Below are 14676 nucleotides of genomic sequence, written 5' to 3'. Positions count from 1 at the left end.
GTCGTTTAATTATTCATATCTTTTAGTGATTAAAACACTTTCAAATTGTGCAGTTTCTTCTGAGAACATGAGATATTAACTGTTATTGACAGACCGCGTTGGCTTCCAGGTGAGACGAGGTGGGAGGGGAGGAGCCGCCGTCGCAGCCGCCGCCGCCGCCGCCACAGCAGCAGCAGCGGGGAGGGAGAAGGAGAGAGAAGCTTGTGATCGGAGTCCACACGTTATGACAGGCCGGCGTGGAAAAGAATGCGAGTTTTCGTCGTGGAAGAGTTGACGGGTCGAAACACGAACATGCCGAGGGACTTCGAAGCGGACGCGAATGAGATAAACGCGGGACGAAGAGGTAAAGACCAGCCTGGGTAAAGTTGGTTGCTGGACGGGAGGGCGAGTACGTGTGGTCCGGTAAAGCAGGACGACCGCGGGTCGGACTTCGAGGAGGAAATGGAAAAAGTTTCTCTCTGGAATGCAGCGGCTCCAGATGTTGAATTGTGGAAATACAGTCAGCTTGAAAAAGAGCAAAGAAATCTGTTTTTTGGATAATGCGTGTATGTTTAAATGTTCTCCCTACCCCCCCAGAGCTTCCTACTTTATTTTAGCTATGCATGTGGTCCTACATTTCACCAAGTCTGAACTTGCTGTCACAATCCAGGATTTATTGCACAGGTGTGTGTGTGAAGCAATCTTACCTCCCCTTTGATGGATTTGTGCTACTGCAACCCTTTATAGCACATGGAATGGAACTGCACAAAACCAAAAGGATTATCGTGAGATGAAAGACAAATTTATTTTATTGTACTGTATGTACATTTTATTTTTGGTGTTGTGTGCTCTTGGGCCTAGATGGCACAGCAAGAGGAACCACTGTATGACTTTCCGGAGCCCAGCCAACCATCCGAGCAGAAGTTCTCGGGACATCAGAGAGGACAGGGTTCTCTGAAGAGCATCAGCGTTCTGGACCGTCTCCTGCTCACCGTTCCTGTGTGGCTCCACCTGTCAATCAACCCTGCCACCGCTCTCCACATACTACAGAGGGAGCCTCCTGGGGTCAGACACGAATGCATAATTTAAAATTAAAGAACCCACAGCTTGACATATTCAGTTTCACTCAGTTGCTGCATTTTTACATGAAATACTCACTCACAGGGCCAATAATATTACATGTGGTCTCTGCAGACGTTCATAGTGCGCAAGTCCAGCACATCCAAGAGGAACGTGCTGTGTGTTCGTTTGGTGGATGACAGCGTGCCGTCCTTTGTTCAGCAGTTTGACATCAGGGAGGAGCATTCAAGTATGATTCTTACACTCTGACATCAGCTGGTTTTTGTGATTTCACTGACGTATGTCACTCAGCTGTAAAGGCTGAATCAAAATATAGCAGTGCATTCAGATATAAAATGTGCAGCAAACCACAATGTAAATTGGATGTAATCATTTGGCAAACATACAATGTGCACTTACTGAAAAGCCATAAAAGAGCAGCTAATTTGCTTTGATTTGTACAGCACATCTATGCTAATTTCAAAATAGGTAAGGAGCCCTGAAGTCTGTGTAAAAGACATGAAAATGAACAACAAAATCATTGGAAATCTATTTGACTGTTCCCAAAAAATAATCAAGAAGGTTGCCTGAAATAGACCCAAAAATGGATGAAAAGAAACTAACACTAATATTGTTTGAATAATTATTCTGAGGAAACAACATGAAATTATCAGCAGCTTAAAAAAATAATAAAATAAGTTAATAGAAATTAACAAGAGCTTGCTTGAGAATAAAAAAAAAAAAGAAAAAAAAACATTAAACTTTTAAAATATGTTTAAAGATTCATATGCTCAAATTATAGATATGGCGATGAATAAGACCAAATAACACTCTCCCCCTTCCCTCCCAGCACTGTCTTTGGTGACTTCAGCCATCAGCTTCCCGGACCTCCCTAGACTAATTTCCTTCTACTGCGTGAGCAGGTAAACGCTCTACTTCATCACCCTTAAAGCTTCTATCCCGTCACTTGTTTCTCCGTGATATTTTGTTTCTTTTCAGTGCCTTTGCTTTTCTTATGGCCATCATTTTTTCCCCATAATATTTTAACCTTGACTACTGTCACCAACCTGCAAGAGCTAGTGTTGTTATTGGATTTTTGGCAGAGATGTACTACCGTTCCCCTTGGAACTTCCGGAAGCCATTGCAAAAGCAACGTCACACAAAGAGCTGGAGTCCATATCACATATGGGTATTGGTAGGTAAACAGTTTAACAGATTTTCTTCCTATAACTTCAAATTCTTGGGTCTTTAAGATTGTATTCGATCAAAGAGGTCACATATATGAACAGTAGGCAAATTATTCCCTACCTGCTTTGTAAACAAGCACACAGAGTCGTTTTATTGGCGTTGATATATTATTGATACATTGCAGAATCATTAGCATACTCATGTCCCATTTATTCACCTTTAGAAAGATTATAAAATGAAAAAAACAAGCACTGGAATTATGACATTTTGTATTATCTAAAATGATAATACACTTAGTTTTAAAGGAGTTTACAAAAGGCCTTCAGGTTTAAGCAATTTAAGCTGAAAGCACTGAATGTTCACTCGATTTTATTTTGTAAGCCCATAAACGCCCATGTTGTTATCATTACCTGCAAAGTATATAACAATCTGAACATTTTATAGAATTCTGGAGTTCACACCTAAATGTCCGGGGTCCTCGGGAGCCCCCCAAGCCCCAGAAGGAGAAGAGGCCCGAAACTGCAACTTCAGCCGCACCCCCTCCTGGCCCACAGTCAAGCACTGCAGGTCAGCTCGGTTCAACACGCCAACCTGATTTGGACAGCAAGCCTGCTACAGCTCCTGGATCAGACTGCACACAGTCCGGCCTCGGTCCCACTCCCGCCTCCACCCCCACCCTGTTCCACGAGTTCTGTCCGATCACCACACGGAGTCCGAGAGAGCTGGATTGTGGATCGGGCCTGGGCGCCCTTTGCTTCATCAACCCTCTTTTCTTGCAGTCTCAGAGCGTCTTGTCCAGACGGCGTATGTTAAAACATAGCCTCAAGGTCCGTTTATCCACAGAGACGTCAACCCTGCTTTCACCCCCGCTTGCTCCACCTCCTCCACCACCCCTTATGCCAAAAACCAAGGGGAAATGCAAACCTCAGAAACAGGGAGCTTCCCAACACGGTCAAAAAGACCCGGGCCTTCTACACTGTCAGAACCCAAGTCAAGCCACTGATATCTTGCCCTCATCTCAAAATGCCAAGCTCGAGCCACCGACTCAGGAACCTTTCAGCGAGAGCCAGGTGCAGCCATCAGCAAACTTTCAGCTCCGTCCTGCAATGCAGGCTCAGGTCCAGGGAGTGGAGTTTACAGCTCAGCTGCCGACAGTGACGGAGCACCTCCCAGAAGAATCGGACTACATGCAACCTTCTCCCTCGCTCTTTCCTGGATCTCTGTCTCCTATACCACCTTCCCTTTTCCCTAAAGTGTCTCAAACTCTCTCCCCTCATGACTCCCCCTGTCCTTCACCATCCATCTCGCCCTACGACTCGCCCTCTCTTACACCCAAGGCCCCCATTTTTCTTTCCCCACATGCCTCACCCACCAACTCCCCATATCAGTCACCATCACCTTCTCCTAAAGTCCCCTTTACTCCCCTCCCGTCTGCACCCTGGCCCCAGCTGACAGAGGAGACCTACCACACACCAGCTCCTCTCTCGAGACCGGATAAAGCCACGTCAATGAGCGAATTGGGAGCGACGGGAAGAAGTAAGGATGAAAATATGGACGAAGATAATAAAACTGACAAGCAACTCAAAGAGTCAGAACAGGGGGTAGAAGATCTGGTTTTGCAGATTGATACTGCCTCTCTTAAGGACACAGAGACTCCACTTGCTTAACGTACCAACAGGACTTTGGTGGAAACCCCATTTGAAATTATATATTTTGATCAGCGCTGCAGATATTGTGGTAGTTACAAGTTCTCCCCCCGAATGTTTTTTTAAATTTTTTTTTAAAAAGAACATTATTTGAATTAAACAGGGGAAAAACCACTCACCAATGATTATAGCGTTTGTTTTTTTTAATGAGAATTTCAGCACTTCATTCAGCAATAACGTGGTCTGGTTTTATTGCAATTTCATTTACAAGTGTTCTTTGGGCAGTGTTGTTCCACAATCATAGTACATTGTATAGAATTTCAAGTCACTGAACTCAGTGAATGAATAAAGGTATGGATGAGTATGAATGAGTACAAGTCTTCCGAGATTCTATTTTTGCTTTGCTAAAATGAAATCAATAAGGTTGAATCACTAAATTTAATTCCAATGAAATTTAAGCTATCAAACACATTTATGCAAAATCAAATTGTTTCCATGCAACGTTGTGGTATACTGTCAATTAATACGTATCTAGTATAAGAATTTTTGTTTTTCATCTTCTGGTGAGTAGTGAGGTAACATGATGTAATGGAAGAGCTATCTTTGCAATATATCGATTACGCTGCCAAGTATACAGTGTCACAATAACACATTTGGTGAAAGTAAGTTTTCTAGCACAGTGGCATTAAAATTGCCTTTCACTCAGAGTCAAGACACCATGGCAGAAAACAAAAATAAACAACTGTGCTGTGTCGATCAATCCTGGTTAAGTTCAAATATACATTTTGTTTATAGGTATGTTGTGCCTAGGAACCTTTAGCTGCTATGGTCTTTTCTCCAGTAAGACTAGTGATTATCAACCCCTTGATTTGTATCCTTTTATCATAGACACAATTGAAATCGGAAAGGTTCTGGGAGATCCTGCTGGTTTGTATGCGTGTATTTTGACATCATGTGAGTAAGAAACTTAAGTTCCTGTTGCTGAAGCAGGGGGAGTAGATGTCCATTAGCACCAGCAGGCAGAATCTGCTTTGCTCAGCTTAAAAAGTTCAGCCTCCAGCTGCTCTGAGTCATCTTGGAAGCGCTCAGTGAAGGAGTGAATCAAACCTGCCGCGCTGCCCTCATATTCCACAAGTTCAACATTCTCCCCTGGAAACCAAGGAATCAGAGGGACAACAAAAATGAGCTCCATCACTGCAAATGTCTCCTCTTGGGATAAATACATTCATCTAAAGATGTGCGTATGTACAGTTACAGTCTATGGAACCTCAACATGCATGACGCATATTTATTTGATTACTTTGTCAAATGAGTATTTTAGCGACTGTTTCCTGTTGCTATAAAAGTCAGTTTTGGGAATGAAGACTGACCTGCAACTCTGGTATTGGCCTGAACGAACATCTTGCGAGCTTCCTTCCGCAGCAGCACCGTCTCACGGAGACGCAGGAAGTTGTGAGGGCCGTTTTCAGAGACAGTGGAGTAGCCATCATAGAGAGCTCTGCCTCCTTCCACATCTGCGGTCGACTTGAACACCTAGGAATGAGCGAAATCAGGTCCGCAACAGGTGAGAATTGATACCTGAAATAAATGTCTACAGTGTTTTACAAGAAGTAGCCAAACTATTACAGTCTGTTGGAATTTCCTGAGATGTAAACCAGTCCCCTGCTTAGAAGTAATCTATTTTATCTAGTTACTTGGTGCCTGTGATGCAAGCTCGAGCTGGCTCCAATGTTTCAGAGTGTTTTTTTTCCCAAGTTGGGAGCGGGGAAGGTGCGCAGTGCCGATCAATTTGTAGACATCAGTCACCTGCCTTCTGCAGAAACTAATACATTGATATACCGTACTTTCTGGGCTATTGAGCGCACCTCAATATAAGCCGCACCAGCTAGCCGATCGCTATCTCGGGCTTCCTGCTGCGCACTGAAACAGTCAAAGTCATCTTCCTCGGAGTCGGAGTTGAACGGACTCAGAATTTCCCGGTCATTTCATCAGTCTGATGTGACGAGGATAAACATTTTAGCGGTGTGAAGCTCGTTCGTGTCCCCCACCCGAAAAAGTCCATATATTAGCTGCATCGTTGTTTACGTGAAAAAAGCCGCAGCTTATCATCCGGAAATTACGGTATATTGCATTATATTTCTAAATTCCTAACTATTTTGACACAGGATTTTATTTTGGATTGACATCAATTTTGTTATTTTCCAGAACTTACTGTATTTTATTTTTCAAATATAGTGTGCTTGTACACACAGTTCAATATTTTAGAAAATATACAGTATGTACCTGCAGTTTACAAAGGAATCTTTGGATGGCCTTCTTGCCGACAGTTTGGATCTTGCTTCGGTCTACTGTGATTCTGGCATCAGGCTTGCTGTCATGTCCTATCTCTTCTTCCAGGCTCACCAGACCCTCCCCTGCCTCCAGCAGCACACGAAGGATCACAAAACGAGCCTGCATGTGAGCCTGAGATGACAAAGACAGAGACATAAATACGTGAGGACAAGGATTTTATGATGCTTAACACGTATACTTGCTGTCATGTAAACAGCGAGACAGGGTGACAAAGTGCAACAGTGAAGCTAAGATTTGTTGGCTGAACACTCTGCACACAACACTTTGTATCTCCGAAAGTTCTGTTTGAATTACAGGTTCATCAGTGCATGTTGCAGCGCAGTCCAAATAAAGAGAAAGAGACCGCTTCTCTGAGAGCCGATGCAGTGGCCATGACACATTACCTGTCTCCAGCTCTTGGTTTCTGGTGTGTAGAACTCCAGGCCCAATAGGCCAGCCCGGACCATGCTGAGCCAGTTCACATACACCACCTCCTCAGCATCCTGTCCCTCGTGTCCAAAAATACTGAAACACAAGCACACCGCTGTTTCCAGTAGAGTACATAAAGCACAGGGGACTATAAACCAAGGACACTGCGCTTCTACCATTTTAGTAGACAAATTATTTTCAATAAAAAAAGTCGCCGACTTTAACAAAGTCATAACATTGTCTATTTTCTCCTTGTAGATAAAGCAGTAGATACAGGTTATGACTCAAAAGCCCCCTTTTTATGTTGTCGCTCAGTTGATTTTGCTACCTTCTTATTTGAACCTGGAATGGTTCTTTTTACCCAGGTTGCTTTATGATTGGTTATTTTAATCTAAAAGGTGTCAGTCTGCCGTTATTGCTGAACATCATGATAATTTTAATGTGAAGAAATCTAAAATTACACAATGTTCCAGAAGAATATGGCAAGACGAATGTATGTTTCTGAGTACTGTATGTGAGATGACGTTGATGGAACACAGAGCATGTTAAAACAGGAATTCTTCTATGTAGAAGACACAAGGGTTAAACAAAAATGTTTCTAAAACTTTAAAACACAATAGCGTTGGAGAGCAATATGTGACCCACCGAAGTACTTCCTTGCTGAGACACAGATTCAGTCCGACACACTCGGCGCGGCATTCTTCATATGAGGAGGCGATCGTGGTGAACTTACTGTCCCACGTCTCATTGGCCTTGTACCAACTGGACACCTAGAAGACACATTCATGCCATAAATAGAGTGTTTTCTTCACCAATCGAACACTCCGTTAAAAGGTCACCATCAATTCAGGACCCTGAGAGCAACACTTTGCACAGGCTCACCAGCTCGCCAGTTTCTGGGTTGGTCACTTTGCTTTGGTCAAAATTAAACTTGCCGTTTTCGTCCTGTGGTTAAGATGACAGACGGAAACACATACATTGTTATTAAAATAAGTGTGTAATGAGGACCTATCAGCAACATTTAAAAATCCCTTAAAGTAATTTTCAACCTAAATGTCTATGAGAACAGCGGGATGTTTCACTGACCTGGATGAACAGCTTGCCGCTGCCGTGGCCCAACAGTTCATGGAGTCCAACCTGCACCTCAAACGATGGGCCCTTCCACTTGATGAATGAATCCTTGAACAAAAAAACACACAAAAGAATAAATGGCAGCCTGTCAAAAGGGAGGACAAAAATGCTATGGAGGAGCTGCACAACTCACTTTGTCCTCTTCCTTCAGGAAAGTAAGTTTGTCTTTTTGTGTCGCATAAGCTACAGCCAGCACATTTCCCAGAGACACATTCTTAAAGCCCTCTGATTGCCTGATGTCGTCATCTGCACAAAGAAGCACACATATTGTAATCCAATGTAATACAACCAAGAAGAGAACCAAAGCAAATCAGCTGGATTGTGCTTTTGATATCCACAGATTAGGCCACATACAATTGGGGATGTTGATGCCAGCTGGAATTCCACTCCCAGCAAAGGTGAGGACATCTAGGGATGTGAAGTCAGGTTTGAGGAAAATGTCCTTCTCAAACTCATTTGGCCAAGGAAGCTCTGGAAGCAGGACCTCTGCTGAGTTCACAAGCTTGGCGAAACGCTCGCTCATTGCTTTGTTCACCACTGCCACGAAACCTGGGGATGACACCACATGTGACGTGACTTGCATTGATAAGACGTATACATGATGTGCATTCATTGACTGGATCCCTGCTACTCAGCAAAATACAAAAAGAAGTAGAATATATGGTTCAGTGAAATGTACAAGCCGACAGATAAATTGATTAGAATGAAAGCTGGATGATTTGTACACTGGGTATTGGTAAGTGTAAAACCAACCCATGCAAAACTGACAGTCTCAGACAAGTAGTACTACTGTTGTTACAATTAGGCACTGAATACATTCTGACACGAGAGGAAATTACCATGATGACATTTTGTACTGTCTTAGTTATGTGGGTTGAATAATTACTGTGTTTTCATGAGAATACATAATCCTGTAAAGGGCCAAAGAAAAGAGTTCTTACCTTCGAATTCCCCTCTGGAGCCAAAGGGGTCCCTGTAGCTCTCAATGAAACCTATATAACTGAGAGGGGGGGGGGGGGGGGGGGGGTTAACATGTGAAGCTATTTATAGTAATAGCAGGCACCTAGCTGTTGATCATTGTTTTAGTGCATTTCAGTGTGAGGATGCTGAGTGTCAACCACTTAATTAAGCGACTAAAATGACCTCAACATTATGACTGAGTTACCTTTCAACTACTGGTCCCTTGTCTTTAATCCAATAACGTGAGCCCTCTTTATGGGCTTCAACTGAGCCAAAGGTGAAGCTGCGCGTGTACTCCTCCAGCATCTTCCCCTGGTTCTCATTAGCAGCATAGGCCTGCGTAAAATAGAGGCATTTCAAGACATTTATTCGGGATAAAGAGATTTGTTCAAGGCTCAGAGAGTATACAGGTTTTCAGTAGTCTTTGTGATATTTTAATGAAAACCAGAACCTTCACACTACTTTGTGTTTGATCATGTACTGCTTTCAAGCTGCTGCAGGAACACAGACTGGCTCACATGCTCTGCTGTCAGCCTGGTTTTCTCACCTTGGCCTTTTGGAGGTAATAGCAGACTTTCTCCATTAGAGGGGCATAGTCTCCTCTTTTCACCGTGAATTCTTTGTCTTCAAAGTGGAAGCAGCCACAGTGTGATTCACATTCCCCGTCTGCAGCACAGTCTGGAAAGCAGCAGTGCACTTTGGTTGACGACATCATGGGTAATAAAAAACAAAACAACATAAAGTCTGTCTTCACATCTATTTACAGTAAACTATGATGTGTGATTCCAAAAGGTGTGAATGATGACCATGTGATGCAAAACAGTTGTTAATTTGGTATTAATTTAAAAAATGTTTTGACGCATATACTTACCTTTTTGAACTGCTGAGGCTAAGCGCACCTCATAGCAGGTTTTGTCTCCAATGTTGCGCTTAAACAGGCGGGTGTTGTAAGCAGACATTTTCTGGAAAGTAAAACGAGCACAGCTGAGAATGAGGAGACTCAGATGGAAGCAGATGAATGTAAAAAAAAAAGATACAATCATAGCCATCAAACAGGAATGGGCTTACTTTGGAGTCGAGAAACTTCTGGGCCAGCTCTGCATCCTCAAGACAGCAGTTTCCTGAGAAGTAGGTAGTAATTCCCTAAAGAAAAGCAAAGTCACAACATGTCATAAGCAGTGCAATGGAGGATCTCATTTTGCTTTCTTTGATGGAACAGGTTTGATGGCTTGTGACTTCCTCAAAGACACATTGGTGTAGTAGGTAGCTAATATGAAGAAAGTTTGCAAGCTCCCACCTTGTCACCTAAACCAAGCTGTTTCTGCCTCTCATCCAGGGAGTAGAGGGGACACGAGCAGCTGTCCCAAAGAGCCTCCATCTCAGCGGGCTGCTCCTGAAATGCTTGGCTGGCCCAAACCAGAGCTTTAAACTTGTCCTAAATCATGCAATGGATGAAGAAGTTCACGCCTTTTAATAGAGGGGGATTCATCTTAAACATACATCTTAAACAATATACTTGGACAACAACCATTTTGGTAAATCTATTCATTTCAATTTTGTTACTCCGCTTAACAGGCATTTTCTGTCATTCATAAAATGAAGTCAAGAACAACAACCGTAACAATGCATGTGAAAATGAATTTGTCATTTGTGAAACGGGAAGCTTTCTTACCTTTGGTAGATTTGGGATAAACTTTGTGTCTCCAAACGATTTGTAGTTTCCCATGTTGGCATATAGACCAGCAGTATATACCAAGAAAGCCTGTCAGCAAAGAAAATGGTCAGTTTACAGGTGTTTTTGAGTGTGCATGAAACATGTGAGCATAAACAGCATTCGAAAGCAGATCAAGTAGGATTTCACCTACCTGGTACTCCTCAGAGTCCAGTCCAGCTGCTTTGGCAACTTGCTCCAGCTGTGCAGGCGTCTGCTTCCTGAAGATCCTCTGCAGCAAGACAAAGATGTTTGCTGACTCTGGTGATGTCTGCAGCAGTACTGCAAGACCTCCGTACCTAAGGGACACAAGTTGACATTGATCGGCAGGGTTTTATGACTTGAAACAAGCCTCTCTTTGAGTGTATTTCCAATAACTATCCTGGATTTTTGATGAAAACTAAAATGTTCAAGGGTATTTTCTCTTAATTAACAATCTATAGACGCAATCAGCTGCATTATTTTAATAAGCATTTACCTATAAATATAACCTATAACCTCTTAGATGCTGGCGAAGCTTATGACCTTTACCGCTTCTTATAGATGTCACATACCAGGCAGCCCGTGACAGGTAGTGGGCGTACATCTTCTCTTTAGGTGTGAGCAAACGGAAGGCTTCACCACAGTCCAGTGCAGAGATGCCAATGTCATTAGGCAGGTAGTACTGCGAGTCCACCATTTTTACGATGAAAATTTAGCCCTGCGGGTGAGAAATTGAATTAACAGAGTCAAGCAAAGAGAATCAGTGAATTAATAAAGATGAGTGATGTTAATAAGAAACCGAGGCAACAGAAAAGAATAACTACTACTTAAATAAAGAGTAGTTGTCGTGCAGTATATGTACACCTGTCTCAGTTACAAGTAAAAAAGGAAAATAGTTTATGTACTAGGAAAATTCTCTGAACAGAGGAGGCAGTCTTAGACTTAATCTTACAACTAAATTAATCTCTGTACAGCCTTAATGGCTGGCCAATCTATAAGCCTGATAACATTCAGTCTTACAGTCATTGAAAACAACTTTCAGGCACGATTAAGAGAAACTTAAACTGTTCAGTTCAACGTATGATGGAACGTTAGCTCCTAGCGGGCAAGCTAAACCGGCGACGGGGGACTGAATGGAGCATTTTGAAATTTTCTCGCGGCTTCAGGAAGGATTCACTGAAATTGAGCAAATTAACCCAATTTGAGGTCATACACAGTTCCTTCATCGCCAATGGTTGTAAAGGCGAACGTCAACTTACCAGCTTAACACCTGGAAATAGTCAACAACTCGGGTGACCGGCGAACGTCAAATTGCAGTCTCACCTCACGCTGAACACTTCCTGCATACGCGCTCGAGACCCGCCCCACAGCCAATCAGAGATCAGATATCCTGGCCCAATAGAAAAACTGACCAATCGTGAACCTCAATTCCAGATGGTCCAGACACATCTCCTCGGGATGGTTAAGAGAATTATATGAAAATTAAACATTTTGTTCGTCTTAAATAAAACATGATGATCCGGATAATTGGAAGATCTAGACAGATATATTCTGTCTCAGAAAGACAGAATATATGTGTGTGGATGGGAGGAACCCAGTAAGAACAGTGAGGCCACAGGGAGAGCAGATCAAGAAGTTGGAGAATTTCAGGTACTTGGGGTCAACAGTGCAGAGCAGTGGAGAGTTCGGAAAAGAGGTGAAGAGACGGGTTCAAGCAGGTTGGAATAGGTGGAGAAAAGTGTCTGGGCTACTATGAGATAGAAGACTATCAGCCAGAATGAAAGGAAAGAAGTACAAGACAGTGGTGAGACCAGCGATGCTGTATGGACTAGAAACAGTTACATTGACAACAAGACAGGAGGCAGAGCTGGAGGTCGCAGAGATGAAGATGTTGTGGTTCAGGAATGAATCCATCAAGACAGTACATGTTAGATGTTTTGGAGAGAAGGTCAGAGAAGACACACTGCGATGGTTGGGTCATGTACAGAGGAGGGATAGTGAATATATTGGTAGACGGATGCTGGAATTGGAGCTGCTGCCAGGGAGGAGATCTAGAAGAAGACCAAAGAGCAGATTTACGGACATAGTGAGAGAGGATATGAAGATAGTTGGTGTGAGAGAGGAGAAACAGAGAATAGTGTTGGATGGAGCAGGTTGATTCGCTGTTGCGACCCTTCACGGGGAAAGCTGAATGTAAGAGAAAAAAGATCCATACATTTGGATAGCACACTCATGTGGGGTTATGGGGTGCAGGAGGAGACGAGGTGGCCGAGTGGTTAAGGCGATGGACTGCTAATCCATTGTGCTCTGCACGCGTGGGTTCGAATCCCATCCTCGTCGGTGTCCTTTTCAAACGACACCCCACACATAAGACAGACCTTTGACCTTCCCATCACGTGTTAACTACATTGACCTTTATGAAATTGTAATGTACCCCACTATTAGAAAAAAGTATGTGAAACTCACTTTGTCTGTTTAATACACCAGTGGGACACACAGCACTGCTCTGTGCTAAATTAACTACAGTATTATCCGGGATACTTACCACGGTCTTAATTTTTACCTTCCACCTGTTTTTCTTTTCTTACTGCCCGAAAGACAACTCCTCTTCATTTTGGCATAAACACTCTCTCTTGTTTGCTTACCTATAGCACACTGAAGGGGCGGGCAGAGGTCCCCTTTAGGGGGTTCTGCACCAACCTTCTGGTCTGCCTATTGCAATGCAATGACAGTTCATTACAAAAATCTCACACTGTCAGTGTCACAGTCGTTCAAAGTTGGTCGGCCATAACGGGAAGGGCACGGCGAGGTTCTGCCCTGAGGCCCCCAAAGCAATCGCCTGGCCCACCTGTAAGGTGGTGGCACCTCTCATCTGATCAGAGGCTAAAGACATTACCAACCGATGGGAAACTTGATTCCCTTTACGGACTTGAATCTATACAAATCGTTCACCAAGAGAATACAGTTTTTGAGTCATCCGAGTCAGTCACCCGTTATTAGGGCGACTACTCTGGGCTACTGAGTGAATCGTTCATTGAGCTATTGAGTGACTTGTTTGTTTTGTGAGCGGACACAGCTTCAGTGAGCTATTGAGTAATTTGTTAATCGAGCTACCAAGTGAATCATTTGTTTTGTTGATAGGAAGAACAGCTGAGAGCACTCTGACTCTTTCTTTTACAGGTTATAGCACAGAGGAAAAGGGGGACATGAGTTGAAACAACAAAACATTGCTGTTCCTCTTTCTACTGGGCAATACAATGGTGGGGATCAGCTATGATCCCCTGCTTGTTTGCAATGGTGATGGACAGGCTGTCAGATGAGGTTAGACAGGAATCTGCATGGACCATGATATTTGCAGATGACATTGTGATCTGCAGTGAGAGCAGAGAACAGGGGGAGGAACATCTAGAGAGGTGGAGGTATGTGCTAGAAAGGAGAGGAATGAAGGTTAGTTGCAGCAAGACAGAATATATGAGTGTGAATGAGAGGAACCCAGTAGGAACAGTGAGGCTACAGGGAGTGGAGATCAAGACATTGGAGAATTTCAAGTACTTAGGGTCAACAGTCCAGAGCATTGGAGAGTGTGGAATAGAGGTAAAGAAACAGGATCAAGCAGGTTGGAATTGGGTTGAGAAAGGTGTCAGGGGTACTATACGTTTGAAGACTATCAACCAGAAAGAAAAGAAAGGTGTACAAGACAGTAGTGAGACTAGTGATGGTCTCACCACTGTATGGACTAGAAACAGTGACAATGACATAGAGACAGGAGGCAGAGCTGGAGGTCGCAGAGATGAAGATGTAGAGGTTCTTTTTGGGAGTGACCGGGATCAGGAATGAGTCCATCAGAAGGACAGCACATGTTAGATGTTTTGGAGAGAAGGTCAGAGAAGACACACTGAGATGGTTGGGTCATGTACAGAGGAGGGAAGGTGAATATATTGGTAGACAGATGCTGGAATTGGAGCTGCTGCCAGGCAGGAGGTCTAGAGGAAGACTCAAGATAAGATTTATGGACATAGTGAGAGAGGATATGAAGATAGTAATAGGGTTAGATGGACAAGGTTGATTCACTGTTGCAACCCCTGAAGGGAAAAGCTGAAAGGAAAACAAGATTTATGCAAATGCAGTTAGAATTGCTGTCGTACAACAGCGACAACCTATCTAGTCTCTTGTTTTTTCTAGTAACCTAGGTTGGTAGCAATAGCAGAAAGTGAATAAGTGAATAGAGATGAAGGAATCATGACATGAGTCAGTAAAATG

General features: G+C 43.2%; 2 protein-coding genes and 1 non-coding gene across 3 annotated transcripts; 2 read left to right on the top strand and 1 right to left on the bottom strand.

Moving 5' to 3' along the window:
- Positions 1-163: 163 nt before the first annotated feature.
- Positions 164-4632, top strand: LOC147216867 (uncharacterized). Its single transcript, XM_086177500.1, has 6 exons — positions 164-343; positions 841-1044; positions 1174-1288; positions 1889-1961; positions 2142-2233; positions 2671-4632. The coding sequence occupies exons 2-6, from the start codon at positions 841-843 to the stop codon at positions 3891-3893; spliced, it is 1707 nt and encodes a 568-aa protein (XP_086033626.1). The 5' UTR covers positions 164-343; the 3' UTR covers positions 3894-4632.
- LOC147216866 (dipeptidyl peptidase 3-like) lies at positions 4063-11766 on the bottom strand. The gene is made up of 19 exons (XM_086177499.1): positions 11676-11766; positions 10989-11134; positions 10589-10733; positions 10396-10485; positions 10021-10158; positions 9792-9866; positions 9595-9685; positions 9271-9401; positions 8929-9059; positions 8705-8763; positions 8118-8312; positions 7897-8009; positions 7719-7811; positions 7515-7577; positions 7278-7402; positions 6608-6728; positions 6156-6335; positions 5243-5405; positions 4063-5021 (listed from the first exon to the last, which is right to left on the bottom strand). The coding sequence occupies exons 2-19, from the start codon at positions 11111-11113 to the stop codon at positions 4879-4881; spliced, it is 2181 nt and encodes a 726-aa protein (XP_086033625.1). The 5' UTR covers positions 11114-11134; positions 11676-11766; the 3' UTR covers positions 4063-4878.
- A 908-nt stretch (positions 11767-12674) lies between these two features.
- trnas-gcu (transfer RNA serine (anticodon GCU)) lies at positions 12675-12756 on the top strand. Its single transcript has one exon. It is a non-coding gene; the product is annotated as a tRNA-Ser (tRNA).
- Positions 12757-14676: the final 1920 nt, after the last annotated feature.

Source organism: Fistularia commersonii, chromosome 29 (assembly GCF_037954325.1).
Source record: "Fistularia commersonii isolate RoL2024-O1a breed Wild chromosome 29, RoL_Fcom_v1.0, whole genome shotgun sequence".
NCBI lineage: Eukaryota > Metazoa > Chordata > Actinopteri > Syngnathiformes > Fistulariidae > Fistularia > Fistularia commersonii.
Note: the sequence above shows the minus strand (reverse complement) of the source record. Positions and strands in the feature narration are given on the sequence as shown.

Excerpts from the sequence above, each read along its gene's own strand:
- LOC147216867 (XM_086177500.1), top strand. The coding sequence starts at position 841 with ATGGCACAGCAAGAGGAACCACTGTATGACTTTCCGGAGCCCAGCCAA. Across the intron at positions 1,289-1,888 it reads CATCAGGGAGGAGCATTCAA|CACTGTCTTTGGTGACTTCA; the intron begins GTATGATTCTTA and ends CTTCCCTCCCAG. Across the intron at positions 2,234-2,670 it reads CATATCACATATGGGTATTG|AATTCTGGAGTTCACACCTA; the intron begins GTAGGTAAACAG and ends AACATTTTATAG.
- LOC147216866 (XM_086177499.1), bottom strand. The coding sequence starts at position 11,113 with ATGGTGGACTCGCAGTACTACCTGCCTAATGACATTGGCATCTCTGCA. Across the intron at positions 7,403-7,514 it reads ACCCAGAAACTGGCGAGCTG|GTGTCCAGTTGGTACAAGGC; the intron begins GTGAGCCTGTGC and ends TGTGTCTTCTAG. Across the intron at positions 5,406-6,155 it reads GATTCCTTTGTAAACTGCAG|GTGTTCAAGTCGACCGCAGA; the intron begins GTACATACTGTA and ends GCTCATTCCTAG.